This window comes from Grampus griseus (genome assembly GCF_964374135.1).
Source record: "Grampus griseus genome assembly, chromosome: 6".
Classification (NCBI taxonomy): domain Eukaryota; kingdom Metazoa; phylum Chordata; class Mammalia; order Artiodactyla; family Delphinidae; genus Grampus; species Grampus griseus.
In genome coordinates, this window is record NC_139000.1 from 42,435,761 (window position 1) to 42,457,017 (window position 21,257).

At 46.9% G+C, this 21,257-nt stretch overlaps 1 protein-coding gene across 1 annotated transcript in view; it reads left to right on the top strand.

Annotated features, from left to right (window-relative positions):
- The window catches only part of GNA14 (G protein subunit alpha 14), a 155,246-nt gene that overhangs the window by 128,187 nt on the left and 5,802 nt on the right, over window positions 1–21,257 (top strand). The window contains exons 3-4 of the mRNA XM_082656229.1: window positions 17,949–18,103; window positions 20,687–20,815. Coding sequence (XP_082512355.1) covers window positions 17,949–18,103; window positions 20,687–20,815 — 284 coding nt within the window. The remainder of the gene's footprint in view (window positions 1–17,948; window positions 18,104–20,686; window positions 20,816–21,257) is intronic.

The window sequence follows — 21,257 nt, forward strand, 5'->3', positions numbered from 1 at the left end:
GCTGGGCTTCCATGGCTGTTCTACCAACACTCTCTCTTCTCTCTAAGCTTCAGTTTCCTTACATATTAAATTGGGATATTCAAAGTATCTAATTTCATAGGTTTGTTGTAATGATCAAATGAGATAATGCTTATACAAGGTGGTCACATAATAATGGTTCGGTTTATACTAGCTATTGTTTTAATGATCAAATGAGATAATGCTTATACAAGGTGGTCACATAATAATGGTTCGGTTTATACTAGCTATTGTTATTTTGTTAGTTCATTTGTATTTATGCCCTATTTCCTTATGTAACACGTTGGAAACTACTTATAAGAATATATACCTTAAAAAAACCCTCAATGTCAGAAAAAGTTTGAATTAAGAAAGAAGAGTGAGGCTGAGGGAAAAATAGAACACAGGTGTTATAGGATATGAGCACTCATCAACCTCTACTGAGTTACATAGACTGAGCTACAGATTTGTTTAGGAGCTTCCCACCAGCTAAAGTGAAAAGAGAATCAGGTTCACGTATATGATTCCTATGGACCACAAGGCAAAACCTACCATTCCCTCAAGGAAGCGTAATTGTTCTTCGTTCTTTTTTTTATTATTATCGAAGTATAGTTGATTTACAATGTTGTGTTAGTTTCTGATGTAGAGCACAGTGATTCAGGTACAAATATATATATATATATATGTAGCATATATATGTTTTATATATGACATAGAACATATTGTATATATATATGTTGTATATAACATATATATATGTTTTTTTCAGGTCCTTTTCCCTTATCGGTTATCAAAAGATATTTGAATATAGTTCCCTGTGCTATACAGTAGGACCTTCTTGTTTATCTGTGTTCTTGTTTCTTAATTCTAAAAATATATATTTCTTACAGGGGGGCAGCATAGAGCAAATGCTAACTGATGTAAGAGCCCGTAACCCCAACAAGAGCCCTATAGGAGATATCATAGGAACGCCTTTATTATAAGCCAAGGGAAAGGTAAACAGCAGTTACGCTCACCAGAACTGTGAATAAGACCACGTGGTAGGCAGAATTCTAAGATGGACCCCCTGTTATACTCGCCCTGCATAATCCCCTCCCCTTGAGCATAGGCAAGACCATGATCAACATTACTTCCATGATTAGATTATGTCATATGACAGAGGTGAAGGGATTTCCTACATGTAATGTCCCCTAATCAGTTGACTTTAAGTTAATCAAAGGGAAGATTGTCCTGGGTGGCCTGACCAAATCAGCCCATTAGAAGAAGTCCTAGGGACTTCCCTGGTGGTCCAGTGACAAAGAATCTGCCTTCCAATGCAGTGTACACAGGTTCGATCCCTGGTCAGGGAACTAAGATCCCACATTTCCACAGGGCAACGAAGGCCACGTGCCACAACTATTGAGCTCGCACACCTCAACTAAGAGCCCACGTGCTGCAAAACTACAGAGCCCACACACCCTGGAGCACGCGCACCACAACTAGAGAAGAGAAAACCTGCTCGTCACAGCTAGAGAGAAGCCTGCGCACCTCAACAAAGATCCCGCGTGCCGCAGCTAAGACCCGATGCAGCCAAAAAATAAATAAATAAAAATAAAACAAACAAATAAATAAAAAAGAAGTCCTAGAGGCAGGGAGATTCTCCTGCTGGCCTTGAAGAAGTAGCTTCCATGTCGTGAGAGGGCCACATGGCTGGGACCTGAGGGCAGCCTCTAGGAGCTGAGAGTGACTTTCAGGGGACAGCCATCAAGAACACTAGGACCTCAGTCCTGGAATCACGAGGAACTGAATTCTTCCAACAACTTAAATGAACTCGGACGAGCACCCTGAACTCCAGATGACAGCACAGCCCAGCAAACACCTTGATTTCAGCCTTGTGAGGCCCTAAGCAGAAAACTCAGTGACAATATGCCTGGTTCCTGGCCCCCAGAAACTGTGAGATAGTAACAGAAGATTGTTTTAAGTTGCTAAGTCTGTAGCAGTTTGTCATGCAGCAGTAGAAAAGTAATACAGATACTATGGCTGAAGTCCACAGCCTTTGGATAGATTTAGAAATAAAGCCTCGAACATCAAGGGTACTTCCTAAACTGAATTTAATATAACATTAATAGAGGGAGATGTTAGTAGATGTACCATGAGAAAAGGAAGTCTTCTGTTGCAGACCCTGACTGTTCACATCAGAGAGAGAGCCGTTGTTCTGCTGATGGGACAGAGTCAGGTTCTTGGGTTGTGAGTACCAGGACCAAGCTGGGAGTTTATGAAAAGGCTGTCCTGGAGGTCATGGAATCAAGGAGAAGCCTGAAGAAACAGTCTCAAGATGGACAGGAACCCAGAAACTCCTGGGGTCTCACTACCCAGAAAATCCTTGATGACCTCATGGCCACCAAAAGAAAAGCATTTCATCTGTTCCTTTCCCCTGTCTCCACTGCTATCATCTAACTTCTGCTCAAGGTTGACAGTCTCTGCCAAGTGTGAACAGCCTGACACTGAGCCAGCAGAGAGCAGGATCCCTGAATCAGCAGACCTGCCGGGACCCACAGAATAGTTCCCCCAAAACCATGGTAGCCAGAAGGAGGGAGGCTGGGTGGTGGACCACGCAAAAGCTAAGGGGGTCCACAAAAGTAGGATTGAGCTTGTAAAGGTGGAGTAGAATCTGAGCTCTCCTCCCCTTCACCTGAGTGTTGGAAAGGGGAAATCAGTCTTAAAAGGTGAAGAATTTGGAGCTCCTAAACTTCAACACTGCAGGAGAGTGGGCCGAGGAGGTGGAGATGCGAGTGGGGGGTGGAGCCGTTGAGATGGCAGGAAGCTGCTTGGGGCAACCCTGCCTTTTGAAAGCCAAGGTTGTGAACAGTTGGGTGCTCCGTGGAAGGGATGGACAGGCTGAGTTTTGTGCCTGAGCAACTGAGAAGAAATACTGAACCATGAAGATGCAGCCCCGGGGAACTGGCAGAAATTGTGGGAGAGCTTCTGACTTTCACAGGCCATGGAACTGGCTGGGGTCTGAGCCAGTAAGACCCTATGAGAAAATGGGGCCCCAGCTGCCACTTCAGTGACATGAGTTTGGCAAGTCGTGTATTCTAAATCTCTTTGGAAATTCGTAATGAAACGAGCCTATTAAAGGTTCTGTGCTCTCTTTTGGGCATCTTTACTCAATGTTGTTCTCCTTGTTGTGGTTCTATTTGTTGCTGCAAACTTTTCACTGCTGATGGTCAGTAAGTTGTCACTAAATGCTGCATTTGTTGATGGAGTCCTGCTGTAGTTTCAGGGATTTTTTTCCTAACATGCATATGTGCCTTCTCATTCTCATGTTTAATGTTCTGGTGAAACATTCCAGTGATGAAACGTTTAAGAATTGGGCGTGCACAGTTACACAATTTCATGAACTGTCATATCCTGTTAATACACATTGCTCTTTGATTTAATATATTCTATCAGTATTGACTAAATACAATGATTTTCATGCAACATTTGTTTATTCATTCCAACAATATTGATGTGCCAGCCACTGCTCCAAGCACTTGGGGTACATCAATGAGAAAAAGAGACCAAGATCCCTGCCCCGTCAGGGTGCATGTGATGCGCGCGCACATGCGCACACGCGCGCACACACACACACACACACACACACACACACCTTCTGAGAAGTCCTGAAGTTAAAAAAAAGTGGGTAACTGTTTCAGACCTTGTCCTAAACTTATTTGGACAAGGAACTTCTTTGTGTGTACCTACAACATTTTGTAGAGTCATGGTCTGTATAATATAGCCCTCTGGGAAATACTGACAAAGGCATAGCTAGACTATGTGTACTTCAGAAAAAAATCCATCAATATCATTTGTTTCAACATTTGATAAGAGTCAGACAGCAGAGAGATTACTGATAAATATTCTCTACCAGGGTCTGGAGTGCAGATATTCTTTGTCGCTGCTTAAAGCTACATCCATATGCTTCCCGTGTCCAAAGAGCAGGTGACTTCAGCAGATGGTGCTGAGGCCTCATCTGAGACTGTTACTTGACTAGATGTCGATCCCTCACCCACTGACAGGGCAGGGATATTTCCAAGGGATTCCGGATCAAACAGTGCTGCGATTAGATATGCGATGGTCTTCGTCTCTTACTGGACTGTGACACTCTTAAGTTAGGATCTGTCGATTTATATCCACTCCCCGAGGGATCCAGCATGACACCTAGCACATAGCTAAGCGTGTAGTCCACTCAGTTGACCTTAAGAGAACATATCCAGTTTTTTACACGAGTATCTACCACCTTCACGTGCTCGGCTGGTTTATGGGTTGGTAGTTTTTGACGGGAAGTAATGGATCTTGGTTAAGTGTCTGTATAACTGTGAGATGCTTGAGGAGAAGGCGCTTTGCATTGACCCCAGTGGGTTTCCTTATTCACCCAGTTACTGCAAGGAATCTCATGTCATTGCTTGGAAGGGTAGCTGAGTGGCTTTGGGCCGTGTTGGCACAGTCCATCTGAGATGGAATAACCTGAGGTCCAGAGCTCCCAGGATTACTGATGAATATGTGATAAGGGAGGGAAGTTGGTTTGGGGTGACGTCGTCTCTTGGAGGTACCTGCCTGTGATGCTTACTGGTTATTTTGGGGATGAGTAAGACACAGGAGAGAGGTGGGCTGACGCATAGGTCGTGTTGATGATTTTTATTTTTTTAGGGCCAACCCGGAATAGCCTTAACCTTGGGTCCCAGGAGCAGAAACGGCCCCTCATCCTTTGTGGTTCTGTGCCGTGTGTTCCTAGTTCTTTAACGGTGCCAATCCCTTATGTCCTCAACTAGGTGTAATTCACTCATCCTCTTGGAAATTATGATGACTGCTTCTGGGTTAGAAAGAGCGATTAGGGTGGTTATGTTTTCCTTTACACTTTGAAAGAAGGGCATCCACAAGACTCAGTGTTTATGAAACCTAATGATGAAGGAATACATCCTTTAGCACCGTTAAACGCTAACGTTGAAAAGATCTCCCCCACTCAGTTCTCTGTGGTCACTTTACCAATGAGGAAACTGAGGCCTCAGGGTCAGATGAATTGATCCTAATAAGGCTCCTAATAGGTGGATGAACAGGAGTTATATCCTGAGTCCCTTCCTGCCCGAACGAAGCTTCTCTAACAGGTATTTTCTCCACGGGGTGCATCCCAGCCTCTTGTGCTAGGCACTCCGGCACTGTGCTGGGGGCCCACTAAACAAGGAAGTCACCCGCAAAAAGCATAAAAATACAAGAAACCTGACACCTAATGGACCATGGAAAGGGCACTCGATTACTGTACAAGAGCTGAACAAGAAGACAGAGCCCGAGTTCCCCTTCCGTTGGGATCGTGGGCACTGAGCGATGCGAAATTCTCACTGCTGTATGCACGTCTGTAAATGGCTGTGATTTTTTATTTGGGGGTTACAAATTTTAGCAAGTAGGTGAAGTTGCAAATACAGAATCCATGAGTAAGGAGGACCACTGGTATGTGTTCCTGATTTCGTGGTGGCCCGTGAGCCCCAGGCGCTTAGGAAGGCACGAGGGAGTGGGTGAGGGCCAGGCCCCAATCACTTCCATCTATCGGGAGTTTACTGGGCTCTGGGCACTGTGCTGACACTTTATATTTTGCTGGGCTGACTGCAAGCCCCATGGCAGAAATGATTAGAGACCGCAAGAGCCCCTCACCTTGCACTGGTGTAGCCCGTCTTGTAAATCAAGGCTCAAGACCAGTGAGCGTGAAGGCTTGTGGGTGGAGACAGGAAAGTCTGATGGGCTGGGAACCAGAATTCTAACCAGCATCCTGCTGCCCCTGGGACAGGTGCCCTGAGGAGGCAGAGGGGCACAGAGTACCAGCGTCTTTCTGCCCAGATCCAGCTTCTAGTTGGCCCCGGACCACTTCATCACACTGATTTTCCGTGTTCTCTTTCCGTGTTCTCATGTTCACGTCTGGGTGTGTGTTTGGGGGTGTGGGTGGGGTCTGAGTCACTCTGAGGCACACAGAAGGGATTTCTAGAATTACGCCTGGCCCTAAGGTGGCCTTTAAAGAGAGAGACGTCCAGAGAGAGCTCTGGCTCCATGTCAGGGGAAGCATTTCATTTCTTAATGTTTGTTCTTCAGCTCAGCCTTGGAGGTGTCTGCCTGGCTGGTATTACTGAATTAACTCTTGAATCTAGTATTTACTTCCCTTTGCCTTCGAACAGAAAAGCCGTTTTACAGGAGTAGGAGGGAGGATTTTTGTTTCTGGAGTTGCCTTAAAGAGGCCTCCTCCTACTCGGAGGGCTTCTCTTGAATGTCAGCAGTGCCCCAGGAAGAACACTGGGGACCTTGCACCTACTCCAGGGCCAGCCTCTGCCTGTCTTGGATTTCAGGGTTTCTGGAAACAGCTGGTCTGGTTCCCAGGCTGGTTGACACAGCATTGACTTTACAGAAACAAAGAATGTAATATGACACCTTGCGAAACAGGGACATAATACAATGGTCTGCTTAAGGAAGTAATGAAGGAAAAAAAGAAATGGCAACATTCTCTAAATTTTGTGAAAAGGAGTCTGAATCAGAAACAATTCCAGCTTTCTCCACTGGGGGGTGTTTTCGTTTAATGTTACAATATGCTTGCAGTCTCAGGGCAGGTTCACAATCCAACTTAGTTCTGGGCTTTGCCCTTGGAAAATTTTGAAGAGTTGGGGAAATGTACTTAGGTGGAATTCTCTTGCTTTTTACACTAATTAAATATGTTTTTTTTTAGAGGATTCTTTTTCCATGTCCTATATGCCTATTACCATCATTCCCATAAAGACTGGAAACTTGAGTATAAAAACAAAGTCTTCTTCACAGTTGTAGTCTCATACTGAGCACTGGGGCTGGCAGAGGGTGGGCGCTTCATAGTTACGTTGCCACTGATTCGATGGAGGAGGGAGTGGAGATTGCAGCAGAATCCTCCTTCGATGCACTTACTTAGAGATTATCTGTCTATACCAGAGTCAGCAAACATTTTCTGTAAAGGGTCAGCGAATAAGTATTTATGGTCAGCTTTGTGGACCACACAGGCTCTGTTGTAACAACCTGACGCTGCCTTTGTAGCAGTGACATCAGCCCAACAGTGACAGGGCGTGACTGTGTCCTAATAGAACTTCATTTACAAGAACAGGCGGGGAGCTGGACCTGGCCCACCTGTTGTTGACCTTGGTCTATACAAAAGCACACATGGGCACCTTGCAAACCTTGGAGGTCTCTGAGACAAAGAGAAGAGACTGGGAGTCTGTGAGCGGCAGAGACAATGCTATGTGTTGACCACATCTCGTGTCCTTCCGCCAGGAGGACCACGTTTCCCAGCCTCCTTTGCAGTCAGATGGCCCCTGTGACGAGTTCTAGCCCGTGAACCATGTGTCCACCACGTTCAGACCTGACCCATAAAACATCCTGCCTACTGCTCTGCGTTCTCTTCCTCCACCTGCCTACTGGGTGCAGACGATCCCCTGCAGGACTTGAGGGCCCTGGGAGCTGGCAGAGCCACTTGATGGAGGGAGCCTGGGGCCCTGGATAACTGCACGGAGCAGCGTCCTCCCCAACCCCACCATCGGTACATGTTGGACTGGGAAGGAGCGTAAAGTAAACCTGTGTGGGGTGTCCGTCGAGGTACTGACAGTTGGGGCCATTAGCCTGTTCTCTCTAGTATTACCACACTTGGGCTCAGATACGGGTAAAGGAAAGACACCGAAAAATAACTGCTCAGAGCCGTTCTCTCCAGGCCACACAGCCTCCTGTCTGGAGGACCTGTAGTGTTTGATGGGAGAGAAGGGCGATCAGGAGGTTTGAGTGCTCGCGTTCTCTTGGAACGTATGTGTATAGGAAGTGGTCCTACAGTTTGGGTCTGAGAATCTGGGGCCATGAAGAGAGAGCCACTGGGAGGCAGGATGGGGGCATGGCAGACATGAGGAGACCAGAGATGAGTGGCTTTTGATCCACACTAGGCCTTGTACCCCGGCTGTGGCCAGTGCCTTCAGTGCATTGGTTTGTCTCTGCTGGTTCACGTGGGTTTCTTGGAGCTAGCCCGGGACTTCTCCATTCTCACGTTGCTTCTCTTCTTTCTCTTTATGGTTGCATAAAGTAAACTTTGATAGCCGCTAAAATAAATCAACACCAAAACTTCAGTGGCTTAGCAAAATCAGTGTTTATTTCTGGGCCACGTCTGTCTCAATCCAATGGGAGTTGGTGAGTGATGGGCTCTGCTCCGCATATTTCCTCAGGGATCCAGGTCTCCTGCACCTGGAGGCTCCCCTCCTCTTGGCCCTCATCATCCTGTCCTTTCAGCTGAGAAATGATAAAAGGTAGAGTGGAGGAGGATTGCATGGGAAGTTTTTAAAGCCAGCCCTGGTAGTGGTGTGCGTCATGTCAGCCCAGATTTCATCACTCAGAACTCAGTTACATGACTGCAAGGGAGACTGGGAAATGTAGCCCAACCTATGAGCCCGGTAGGGAAATAAAACAGGATCGGTGGACCCAGAGCAATCTTTGTCTTAATGGGAAAACGCTTTGAGCTCCCAACAACCAACTTTACATTAAATTGGAACCAGCCTATTCTTGAACTGAGACCTTGCCTGTGTGCTTTTTATATCTGTAAGCCTTTATTATGCCTTATTTTCTGGAAGGGCCACAGACAGAGTCCAATACCAAAGAGAGAATAAGATTCCTTATAGCTGATCGTGGTGCTACAGGAAGCCAACGGGGGAGCAAAGCATTTATTACTTTCCCTTCAAGGGGGGCGGTGGAGGGTTGGGGGGTATCTTTTGGTCTAGAAGCCCCCCACCCATCCCCAGCCCTGCTCCTCTGGTCTCTCTTCTTTTTCTGCCCCTCTGCCTTTCTCTGTAAGTCCTGGCCTTCCCAACATCAGGGCCCTGGCCACCGTCATTCCCAGCTTTATGTGGGAAGGACCTGAGTGTGTCCTGGCATAGACGCTCCAGTCCTCCCAGCAGATTCTGCAGAGAGGCACAGGTACAAGAGAGACAGATCCTTCTCTTGCTAATTTGAACAGTCTCTCATAACCCAATTTTGATGTGCTAAAAAAACCTAGAAAAACTCTCAACTACAGGAGGGAGGGGGAGGAAGAAGGTGATAGGGACAGAAAATCCCAACTTGCTGCGGAACATGACCATGTTATTATATGTGACCTCTGGGCACATGCAGTTAAAAGGGCCTAAAACAAATGATTTTCTGAGAGGCAGCTTCCATTGGACCAATATACTCATTTCTTTCTGGGGGGGTGCAGAGTGGGGGGTGGGCTCTACCTTGAATATATTCAGGACCCTGGCACCTGAGGGAGTTCAGGTGCTTTCCAAAGCATCTCAGGGGAAGGAATGTTGTGTGAAAGGTGATATAGCAAAGAACTGGTCTGGTCCCTGCACTTTCACGGTGCTGCCTTTAACAAGCACACTCGGGAATCCACATTCATGAGTACACGAAGGGCAGACACAGCCCTTCTCTTTATGAACATCAGGGCAACTCTGGTGGGAAATCTTAGCCCATCCTGTCACTCACCCCCAATTGAAATGTCTCCCTTTCTTTGATCTCTTAGCGTTTGTGTGCGGATCTGTCATTTTGGAACCCTCAGGGGCAGGGCCACAGTCCTCTTTATATTCCCAGAAGCAGGCCTGGATCTAGCAGGGAGTAGGCATGTGATACTGTGCCCTGAATGATGATGGAGTCTGGGTGCGAGTGCCTCGCTGAGTTTGGGTCCATTTCGGTCACCCCAACTGAGGCCTAAACTGTTACCATCACCTGGACCTACGGTTACAGGGTATTTTGCCCCTAAAGAGAATTCAATGGACCAGCATGGAAGATTCCTGATTTGATCAGGAACTCAGTCACTCAAAGTGATGTGGAATAATGGATTCGTTTTAGGGATTGCATTGTATGTAGCTGTTGGAGTCGTGAAGATGTTGGAACTGCCTCTGCGTATCTGGTGTTTGGGCAGCAGGGCTGGTAGTCGGGGAGAAAAGCTGGATGTGAAGGAGCCAGAGCAAAGGCAAACTGGAACCTACAGAGACAGATGGGAACCCATGAAGGCGAATGGACCCCGTGGGGACTAAGTGGAACCTGCATCTGCCTCTCACATCTCCGTGTTGACAGTGCAGGTGACTTGCAGCGGAAACTGGCATCCTTTGCTGTGGACCTGCGTGTATGTCTGCCCCAGGATGTGGAGAAGTTGAAGGAGGAAGGTCCAAGTGGGAGCTAGGGGTGCTGAGGCCCAGCTGCTGCACATGCCCCCCCCATCAGTGAGGTTGACCAGAAGACCAGTCACGATGTGTGTGTGTGTGTGTGTGTGTGTGTGTGTGTGTGTGTGTGTGCGCGCGTGCGCACGCGTGCATTTGTACTAAAGCAGAGCTCTGACCTTCAGAGCACGACGGCCGCTGTTTCTCCCGACTCCCAGATCCCTTTCAAACTTCTCTTGTAGCAGATCCTAGCCCAGAGTCACACAGGGAAGGGAGCGTGCTTCGCCAAGCTGACACAGCGTGAGGCCAAAGATTCTATCTCTCAGCTGCATTATTAACACTCACTGTAGCTTTGGATGTTTGTGCCAAAGTAATTTATGGCAGGACTCTTTGGAAAGAGCCTTTTAAGTTAAACCCACTGAAATTTTGACTGACAGGAAAAAATAAAGTAACTTGGCTTTTCATGCCAACGCTTTGTGGCCAGTGAATTCTGTTATTTATTTTTGTTGGAGAGGAGATAAGGAGAAAGAGGAGGACAAAGATTGGAGTAGAAATAAAGATTTCTTTTGAATCTTGAATTGGGTTAGAAAAGCTTCCTTCCCATTCTGAGTGTGGTGGAAGACTGCCTTTCTATGAGGAGAAATCTAGGTAGCTTTAGAACAGTGGTTAAATATTCAGATGCCTGCACAGTGGGTCGGCTGGGCTGGTGGCAATGGTGGCATCCCTGCTGGAGCCAAGAGTTGCTATAAAGAAATGGGAATTAGAAAGTGATCAAATGAAGCTGGAAAACCAGTTTTTGAAAATGTGAAATCTCAAATTAATGGTCATTTTTGTAACTATTCTTGGTGTGCTTGAAAAAAGTATATATTCTAGTTATTTGGAATATAGGGCTCTACATGTGTCCATAAAGTCCAATTTGCTGATTATGTTTGAATTGTGTATATCTTTACTGAATTTTTTGTTTATTCTATCAGTTACTGAGAGAGGTATGTTTCAGTTGCCTGTAAGATGAAGATTTGTCCATTTCACCATTTAGATCTTAGAGATTTTTTCCTTATATTTATATTTTAAGCCTATGTTATTAGCTGCATACAACTTTAGAACTGTTATGTCTTTCTGAACCCTTTTGTCATTTGAAATATCTCTATCTCCAGTTATACTTTTAACCTTAAAGTCTACTTTTTCCCCCCAGCTTTACTGAGGTATAATTAACAAATAAACCTTAAGGTCTATTTTTATGATAATAGATTCCTCCTTCCTCTGGGTTACTGTTTGCATGGTATATCTTTCTTGCATCTTTTTACTTGTCACCTCATTTTTGGAGTTGTCTTATCTTCTTATGCTTGGTTCTTTTTGTTAGTGTGCTGGACACGCATGAAAAAATAATTCGAGGGTAAGGAAGATGCAATCTTCCAAGCTTCAAAAAGAAACTTTCTTTTCTTCTGCCAGGTGTCTGGGGATACTCAGTTTCTGATATTGTGGTGATTCCAAGCTGAGTTGCAGGTCACTAAGAGCTACCCCTTGGATCCCAACCTGGAGCCAGAGGGCTTCTAAGGGCCTTTAGCTCTTGCTAACTTTTCCTCGTCCTGTAATATTGAAAAAGGAACTGTTCAGCCTCACACTGCTCCTTCTAGAACAAGAAGAAGCCCCAGGGAGAAAGGTTTCCCAAATGCTGGTTCAACTCCTTGGATGCCATCCTACCCTACACTCTGGCCCAGCAATAACTTACTGTTCATTAGTTTCCTGATTATTCTTGAGCATACTTTTGAAAATATTTTGTCCACCATCTCTAGCTGTCCTTAGTAGAAGAGTTGATCTAAATGTCCTAGTCTTCCTTTACCAGAAGCAGAAGTTCTTTGTTTTTTATAGAAAACATTCCTTTCTCTAGCATAGTTTACCAGCATTTTCTTTATAATGTAATTTTTGAGATGCTTTCAAAGCTGATCGTTATGGAGCACTGAAATTTTGTTTTGTTTTGTTTTGTTTTTTTGCGGTACGTGGGCCTCTCTCTGTTGTGGCCTCTCCCGTTGCGGAGCACAGGCTCTGGACGCACAGGCTCAGCGGTCATGGCTCACGGGCCCAGCCACTCCGCGGCATGTGGGATCCTCCCGGACCGGGGCACGAACCCGTGTCCCCTGCATCAGCAGGCGGACTCTCAACCACTGCGCCACCAGGGAAGCCCGAAGCACTGAAATTTTACTTCCTAATTTTAGTTTGATAGAATATGTAGTGTAGTTCTGGATCTTGATGTAGATGTTAAAACAAGGAGGAGTGATTGTGTGAAAGTCAGAAATATTATGTTACGGGGAACTTTCATTTTTAATCTTATTTTAATCTCATTTGTTTTTACAAAGCTTTTGAGGTACTGCATATGATAGTAGACACTTGAAATAGTATTAAATTAGGCTTTTATTATCTAGAATATGTTAATGGATAAAGGTTTTAACGAAAATGATTAAGTATCTGATGAAAGAACAGGAACTCTGGCTTCTGACTAGGGAACAGTCTCCCCTAGTCAGTGAGAAGGCTCTGGGCCCTGCAGTGCTGGGCGGTTAATGGTGTAGGGGCTCCCCCTGTGAGGACCTGGTGGAGAATGGGGCTGCCCACTGGGCCCTGGATTCCAGCCAGAGGGGCTGGCTGGGCTCGAAAGCGACTGTCACCCAGGCGGCCGGGGATCCAAGTGTGAAGCCAGCAAGGCGACACTTCAAAAGCAGCTCCTTCCACTGTCACCCTGGGAATTACTGAGTGAAACACACATGTAGGACATCTGGTTTCTGTGTTCTTCTTTCTTCAGAGCAGTGAAAATGGTGCTTTTGTCTGAGAAAGGAAGAGAGGAAAAGCCAGATGTGAGCTCAGTGTTTGAGAAACTGTTTGCGTTTCTGCATCTGCTCTATTTGCTCCAGTAATATTTACTGCTTTGTGATTTTTCTTGTCAAAGAAATATATGAGTTAGGCAGTTTCAGTTCAATACGCTCCTCTAGCCGAGGACCTTTCCATGAACTACAGACCCATTTTATTCATCTGCTTCCTGGATTTCTCCACTTAGATGTCAGCCCCCTCAGACTCGGCCTGTCCCCTGCCCAAATCATAACATTTCTTCCCTCAATCTGATCCTCTTAGAACAGTTCTTCTCTCTTTCCAGGAGATGAAAAAGCCCAACTACCTGACACAGAATTTTGCCCATTATGTAAGGACGCCCTGCTCTCAGACGGTGTGCACCGTAGAAGTGGTTTGAACATAATGATAAAAATGCGCACACTCTGTTATGAAACTCTCCAGCCAAGTCAGAGGGAAATCTGCACAAAACCCCACTTTTTAAAAACACACACTGTTAACGTGGAGAAGGCTTTCATCTCATATTTCAATACAATTTATTTAAAAACCAGGTCACCCTCTTCCTCATTGCTCTCTGCCCTTTGTAATATTTGCCCCTGGAACACACTCTGGGGGCTCGGCTGTGCCACTCTCTCCACCAGCCATCCTTGTGATGACTTGTGACTCGAGAACACATCCTCGTCGGGCCATTCTTGATCAGAGTAACACAAACGGCTCCTCTGACTGCAGAGCCTTTCCAGATAGATGGAGACTAAAGAGACAACCGAATGCAATATGTGAGCCTAGACTGGGCAGGTAAAGGACCTTTATGGGACAACTGTCAAACTTTGGATAGGTCTGAGGAGTAGACTACAGTATTGTGTCAGTGTTAGTTTCCTGATTTTGACCTTTATATATGATTATATATGTTTGTTTTTTTAAAAAATTTTATTTATTTTTGGCTGCGTTGGGTCTTCGTTGCTGTACACAAGCTTTCTCTAGTTGCGGCGAGCAGGGGCTACTCTCCCCTGTGGTGCGCAGGCTTCTCACTGCCATGGCTTCTCTTGTTGCAGAGCACGGGCTCTAGGCACACGGGCTCAGTAGTTGTGGCATGTGGGCTCAGTAGTTGTGGTACACGGGCTTAGTTGCTCTGCAGCATGTGGGATCTTCCTGGACCAGGGCTCGAACCCGTGTCCCCTGCATTGGCAGGCGGATTCTTAACCAATGCGCCACCAGGGAAGTTCTATATGTCTGTTTTTAGGAAATAACACTGAAGTCTTTAGAGATAAAGAGGCATTGTGTCTGCAGTTTCCCTTCAGATATTTCCAGAGAAAAATATATGTGTGAGTTATGTGTGCAGGTGAGGGTATGTACGAACACATGTGGAGGGAGTGGGGAGAATGATAAAGCAAGGTAGGAAATTATGAACATTTGGGCAATCTGGAAAGGCAGAGATGAACTCTTTGTACCATGTTCCCCACCTTTTCCCAAGTCTTAAATTATTTCAAAATAAGAGGTTTAAAAAAAATTGATCCAGGGCTTCCCTAGTGGCGCAGTGGTTGAGAATCTGCCTGCCAATGCAGGGGACACGGGTTCGAGCCCTGGTCTGGGAAGATCCCACATGCCACGGAGCAACTGGGCCCATGAGTCACAACTACTGAGCCTGCGTGTCTGGAGCCTGTGCTCCGCAACAAGAGAGGCCACGACAGTGAGAGGCCCGCGCACTGCGATGAAGAGTGGCCCCTGCTCGCCTCAACTAGAGAAAGCCCTTGCACAGAAATGAAGACCCAACACAGCCAAAAATATAAATAAATAAGTTAAAAAAAAAATTGAACCAGACAGGCGGGAGAGCTAACCAGGAGCAGCCAAAGACGGACAGGAGACCTCTAGACTTGGAATCCTTCTGGCCGCCTTAAGTCTAGTCTGTTCCAAACCAAAGTCCCAATTGTTGAGTCTTTAAGGATCCTCTGTTCTCCTCTTCTTTCAAGCAGGATTCCACCCAAATCCCCTTGCTGGTCTGAACAGACAGTATGTTTTTCTCACCTGGCTGAATTCCCCTGGTTACCCGAAATCCTAGGTCTATGTCTTTTCCCCAAATTCCACCTCTCCCCCAAGAAGCCTATGTAGAAGCCTGAATTCCTCTCTAATATCTCACTGGGATCCACTTTTTCTATCTACTGGAAGAGCCAAACACTGGGTTTATCCATGGCAACATGTATCAGTCAGGATAGAGTGGGTTATGCTGCAGTAACAAACTTCCCCCAAAGTGTAGCTTACTTAATTAAAGTTGATTTCTCACTCATGCTCCATATGCAGTCTGGTGTGTTAGCTCATCATTGTCACTCAGGAAGCCTGGCTGCTGGAGGCTCTATCTTATCCCATGGTAATCACCACAGGAGACAAAAGGCAATGTGGTGAATTACTCACTGGTTCTTTAAAGTTTCTTCCTAAAACAGACAGATGTTGCTTCCACTTACGTTTCCTTCATCACAGAGTACAGTACTTCATTGCCTTTGTGAGGAGGAGAGGTAGAAATATCTGTAACATCGCTGATGATTCTCACAGGGCTACCTCTCAGCAGGTAAGCTGAATTTAAGTTACGTGTAGAAAAGCAACACAAGAGGCCTGCCTTGTGTTGCTGACAAGCAACAAGCAAAGATGCTGACCGTACCAGGGGCAGAGTGGTTAAGACCAATTGGCCAAGAGTCACTGGAGCCTTTCCTCCACTAGGGAGGCTTTTCCGTCTCCCAGCTCCTCTGTGTTCCCACCATGCCCGGCACAGGCTTCCATCATCCTGCTCGTGTTCTTTCACTGTTATTTTCCCGTGGTTATCCGTTAGAGAGATACAGTTTTATGTGCACCACAGATGTTTACTGGGCACCTGCATCCACAGAGGCCACCTGTTATTTGCCAGGCACTGCATGAGGTTCTGGGATGTAAGGATACATAAGACATTGGCTCTGCCCTTGTGGCATTTCCTGACTTGTCACGAAGATGGGAAAACAGATAATTTAGAGCTACGCCCAGGTCAGCGCCCTCACCACGCCTGGTGTGGCCACATGGGGTATCCTGGGAAGCTCTGTCATCCTCATCCTCCAGTGGAGACCCTCTGACCATATTTGGGAGGTGGGAGAGTGGCGAGAGGAGGGGAGGAAGCGGGAGACAGCCCTCCTGCTACATTGAGACACTGTCCACGTTCTCCATTTATTGTTCTCTCTGGCTAACAATAGGGCACACGGCACAAAATGTGCCACTGGGCAGGATTAGAAGTCCTGGTGTAAGGGCTGTCACTGTGTCCTGTTTTGGCAAACAAGAAATATTTATTAGGCGTCTATTGCAATAATAAGGCGAGATCTGCTTACGTTTGGGTGATACTTTATAAATCAGGTTCCCACTGAAAATCGCTGGCTCCTCCTACAAATGACCATGCTGAGGCAGGGAACCTATTGGGCTCCTTAAAAGTCCCGACTGAACTACTTAGAATTCAGGGTCCTGATTCCCCGCCCAGGCACTGGCCACTAACCCATACTGCCTAGACCTTGTCTGAGACTCTGCAAAGATCCTCTACCTGCCTGAGGATCCCACAGTCTAGGGGAAGAGTTTGTACTCCCTCTCGATGGACGTAGGGCAAAGTCGTGTTGATTGAATCACAGCCCTTGGTTTTTCCCTGAGTCAAGTGAATCTATAAGATCTCCCTTTCCTCCAACCTCCTGTTGGGTTTCATGATGAGAAATGCGAGACGAGAGTGACTTTTCAAGGGGTGCAGGAGATCAGAGCTGCCAAAGGTTGCTTTGCTGACTCACAGCTGCCAGTGCATGATGTAATTGCTGTGAGATACAGCAAGATGGGAGAGGGAAGACGAGGCCGGGCTCCTGTCTCCCTCAGCAGGATTCTCTTGTTTGCTGCAACTTGCAGCCAGGGATCGGATGCTGAGTCTCTGGGGCCAACAAAAGGATGTGTTGCGGATACAGGCCAGTCTTATCATTTCTATTTGCTACGGTTTGGAAAGACTTCTGGCCTCTGGCTTGCCTTCTGTTGATGAGATAATATATGTAGAGCTCTGAGCACTTATTAAGTGGGTAATAAATGATAACTGCTGTAACAGTAATAATTACAGCAATAATGATCTTAACAGTTACTGGAATAAAGCAGTAGTATTAGAGCAATAATAATTTAGTGATGGAATAGTAAACATAATATTAGAGCAGTCAGTGGCATGGTGTGAGGGTTCCGCTGGGTGTGGTCCACCCAGTGGGAAAGAGTTTTATTAGTGATGCTGATAATAAAAAGCAGACTGTATGAGAACTCTCTGTACTTTCCTCTCTGTTTTGCTCTTAACTTAAAACTGCTCTAAAAAGTAAAGGCTATTAAAACATCTTTTAAAAAATAAAGGGAAGAGAAAGAAAGCCGACTGGTGATTGTTGGTGGTGTTATTTTTCAATAATCTGAAGATGACGCACTCCTTTATTTCCTGCACTGGGGTGGACCCGCTTACCCCACCCTTGGTATGCCACTAACAATAATGTTACTTTTAAATTGTTCCATTGGCTACACACGTATTCAAAATGAGTTGCATGTTAATGAGGAAGTAATGTTTGTTAGTACGATGATAATCAATGATGATCAATCGTTCCCGTGTTTCTCTGTTCACAACTGGGTGTTGAATGCTGGTGAAACTGGCCCCCGGGGTACTGCTGGGACCGAAGGCCACAGGTCTTGGGCCTTCTCTGGTGCTCTCCACCGAGTTAAGCAGCCACATCATCTCTACGCAATGAGGCTGCAACGGAGTGGCTTGGCTGTGAGCAGCTCTTCTGGAGAGCACCCACCACACCCTAGCCTCTAGGGACATCTTCCCTAATCCACGGACCAGGGCATGTCTTGTCCCCAAGTCATCAATATGTTGGCTTCCTTTCCTTTGCCTAATGAAAGGTTCTCTTTTCCTTTGAGCAGGAAAATGCCCAGCTGATCAGAGAAGTGGACGTAGACAAGGTCTCCACGCTCTCCAGGGACCAGGTGGAGGCCATCAAGCAGCTCTGGCAGGACCCGGGAATCCAGGAATGTTATGACAGGAGGAGGGAATACCAGCTGTCAGACTCTGCCAGATAGTGAGTACAGAGCCCCAGGCTGTGGCCACCCAGGGTGCTTTCAGGCAGGCACGGCCACACTTCAAGGGCGGAGAAATGAGCTACTTGCTAAAATGAGGCACCCGGGGGCCACACTACCTCCCTTCTGCTCGTCGGTAACCCACTCTTACTTTCAGTTGCCTCTCTTCCCACCTCCTGAAATCTTCAGTCCCCCTGTGGAGCCCCAGATAGCTCTCCCTGCCCATATCTACCTTTCCTCGTCAAGTTCTAAGCCTCTGTCCTTTTCAGTGAGAGAGTAAGTCAAATGTGGGCTTCCCTTGGTGGGACTGATCTCATTTGGGGCGCTGAAACTATCTGATTTAAACCAGGACTGCGTCTGCTTCTGGCTTCTACTTCCCCCTCTCCATATCCCTCTGCCTTCTGGGTTCCTGATCAGTAGACAGCAGGTCCAATTGCCCTAAAATCTAAAATCAGAGTTTAGAAGCGCAGTGCAATACACCCGTCAGTGGCTGATCTGGTGCTGCCCTCTAGTGGGCGAGATAGGCTCTGCGGGCCCAGCCATGGAGAAAGCTCAGTCCGGGAGCCCTTTGTTTGCCTACACATTATATTTGGGATCCATAAGGCTCTAGTTTTAAATCAGTAATCCATTGCGTGCACACTCTCCGACGGAGATCACAGGGTTTGATTTTATTAAGAATTTCCCAAGGCAGTGCTTCCATCAGCCAGATCACTGGGCAAATAGTTGTCATGGTCCTTCTTGAAGGGGTGAGGATTCCTGCTTCTTCTGCAACTCAGCTCCTTCCCTCTTGCCCTATGTCATTTCCGCCCTCTGAAGGCCCTGGAATCCTTTCCCCAGACCCATCCCCTTCTCTTCAGGTGCTGTCATTGCCCTTCGAGCTGGTGTGGGTGGGTAATTCACCCATCATCTGGACAAGCCAGTGGGCAGGAAAGGAAACCAGAATCTTACCTCCTCAGTTTCACTAGCCTCCCTTTGGCATTTGTCCCAGGCTGAGTGTTGAGTGACATTAATCCAGGTTAGCACAACCAATCTGAGTACAGGAACATTTAGGTCCAGCACAGCAGCAAAGGAGGAAAAGGAAGTAAAATAAGCCCTGACACGTTGTTGGATCAGCATAGGAGACAGCTCGCAGGAAGGAAGGCTGTGTCCCCAGGAGGAGGGCAGACTGCCTCTGACAGCTGGGGAGCCAGGGACGGTGCCAAGCCAGCCAAGGCATCCCTGGCCCTTCCCTGGGACAGCCTGTGTCATTTGCTTCTGTGAAGGCCCTGGGGAGTGGCTGGGGCTCTTGATGTAGATCAACTCGGAAAAGAGCCACTGGGCCTGCTGTAGAACTCAGTGGAGCCCTGAAAACTGGGGCAAGTCCACTGAGAAGAATGTGGGGAGTGGCTAGGGTGGTGGACAGAGCTGCAACGACAGAGAAAACGGCACTCACAGACCCGGACAGTGCCCTGCCTTTGGAACTGGCAAGATCCCAGGCACTTGGGCACTTCCTGGGTCCAGGTCAGTGGTTGTCATCCACTCTGCTGGTACTGTCTGCTTATTTGGACAGGTATTCATTTCACAAAAATGTGATGCGTCTCTGCTGTGTGCCAGGCACTGAGGTAAGGGCTACAGGTACAACTGGTGCTCTCTGCCCTGAAGGAACATACAGTCCAGTGGAACGAGACAGGTGTAAATCAAAATATCACAAACGGAAGTCCATGACAATAAGCCCTGGGGCCATGCATGGGGGTGTGGGTCACAGAAGGCTGACCCAGTGGTTTGCTTCCTGCGCTGAGGGCTGCACAGGAATAGGGTTTGCCTGTTACCTCTTGGCTCCCCTTGAGGCCACGTGTTCAGCGCCAGCAGACCTAGGTGAGCTCTGCCTGTAAGGGGGTAGGTGAGGGGTGGAGGGGGTTGGGGGGAGAAGGCGGGGCCACCTCTCTTTGCAGGGGGCTCCAAGTCACCAACGCCGTCATTGGCCAGGGCCTCAGCCATTTATGCAAAAGTGCCTCTTTAAAAGGCCTTAAGATTAAAAAAAAAGTAGTGTCCTCTTGTTTTACCACAGAAAAAGTGATATGTATAAGCTTAGGGCTTTAATATTTGGCCAAAAATAATCCAAGACAAGCTTTGGGTTATTTTAGGTGTTCAGTTTCCCAGTGTAACAGGGAACTTTTTCTCATTTTGAGAGGACTTCCCATTGGACTAACTCATTGAGCCAAGTGTCCAAGAACAGCATCTACATTCTGTAATGTTCTTGGATGAGGGCGTGTGGGAGGGAGAAGGACCTTTGGGGAGAGGAGGACACGTGAGACGTCAGAGGGCCTGTTCCAATCTCCTCCTCCTGTGGCCCCGCTGGCTCCCTCACTGGCCAGAGTGATGGAGCTGAGAACCAGCAGGAAGAGAGGCGAGCTCTGCACATTTCCCAGAAGGCTCACGAAGGCTTCTGATCCATATTCTCTCCACACAGTTGTAGGAGGGCTGGAGTGTTGGCTCTCACGAAAGTCACTGATGAATCCGTGAATCTGAGTAGGGTCACTGTGAGTTGGGATGACTTCCCTGGAGGGGCATTTCTCCCTTCTCAGCATCTTGTTCTCTAACATCAGTTACCTGACGGACATTGACCGGATCGCCATGCCATCGTTCGTGCCAACGCAGCAAGACGTGCTTCGTGTCCGAGTGCCCACAACCGGCATCATTGAGTACCCATTTGATTTGGAAAACATCATCTTTCGGTAAGTCTGTCACCCTGACATAGTCCGTTAAGAATCTGTCCAGGCTTGGAAGTCCCCAAATGGAGTCTTAAATGTGTTATTGCTAAAAGGGCTTCCATCTCTTAGGGCAATATTGGCCCTCTCCATCACAGGGTATTTAGAATTGTGGTTGGTCTTAAGTCCTACAGTGGAGAGAAAACCACCTTTCTATTCCCCTTAGAGAAGAAGAGACTCCCTACTGATGTCTGGAATGATTCTTATGTGTAAAACACACACACACACACACACACACACACACCTGTATATTTCTGTAACCCACAGAGTGAAGATACTGTTGACTATTTCTCTTCCCTTCTATTCTCTTCTCCAAGATTTATCACTGCAGATTTCAAGGGACTTTTATATCTGTTAGTGCCCTTGTTCCTCCTAATAATTGTTACACACGCTTGTCTAGTTGAGACAG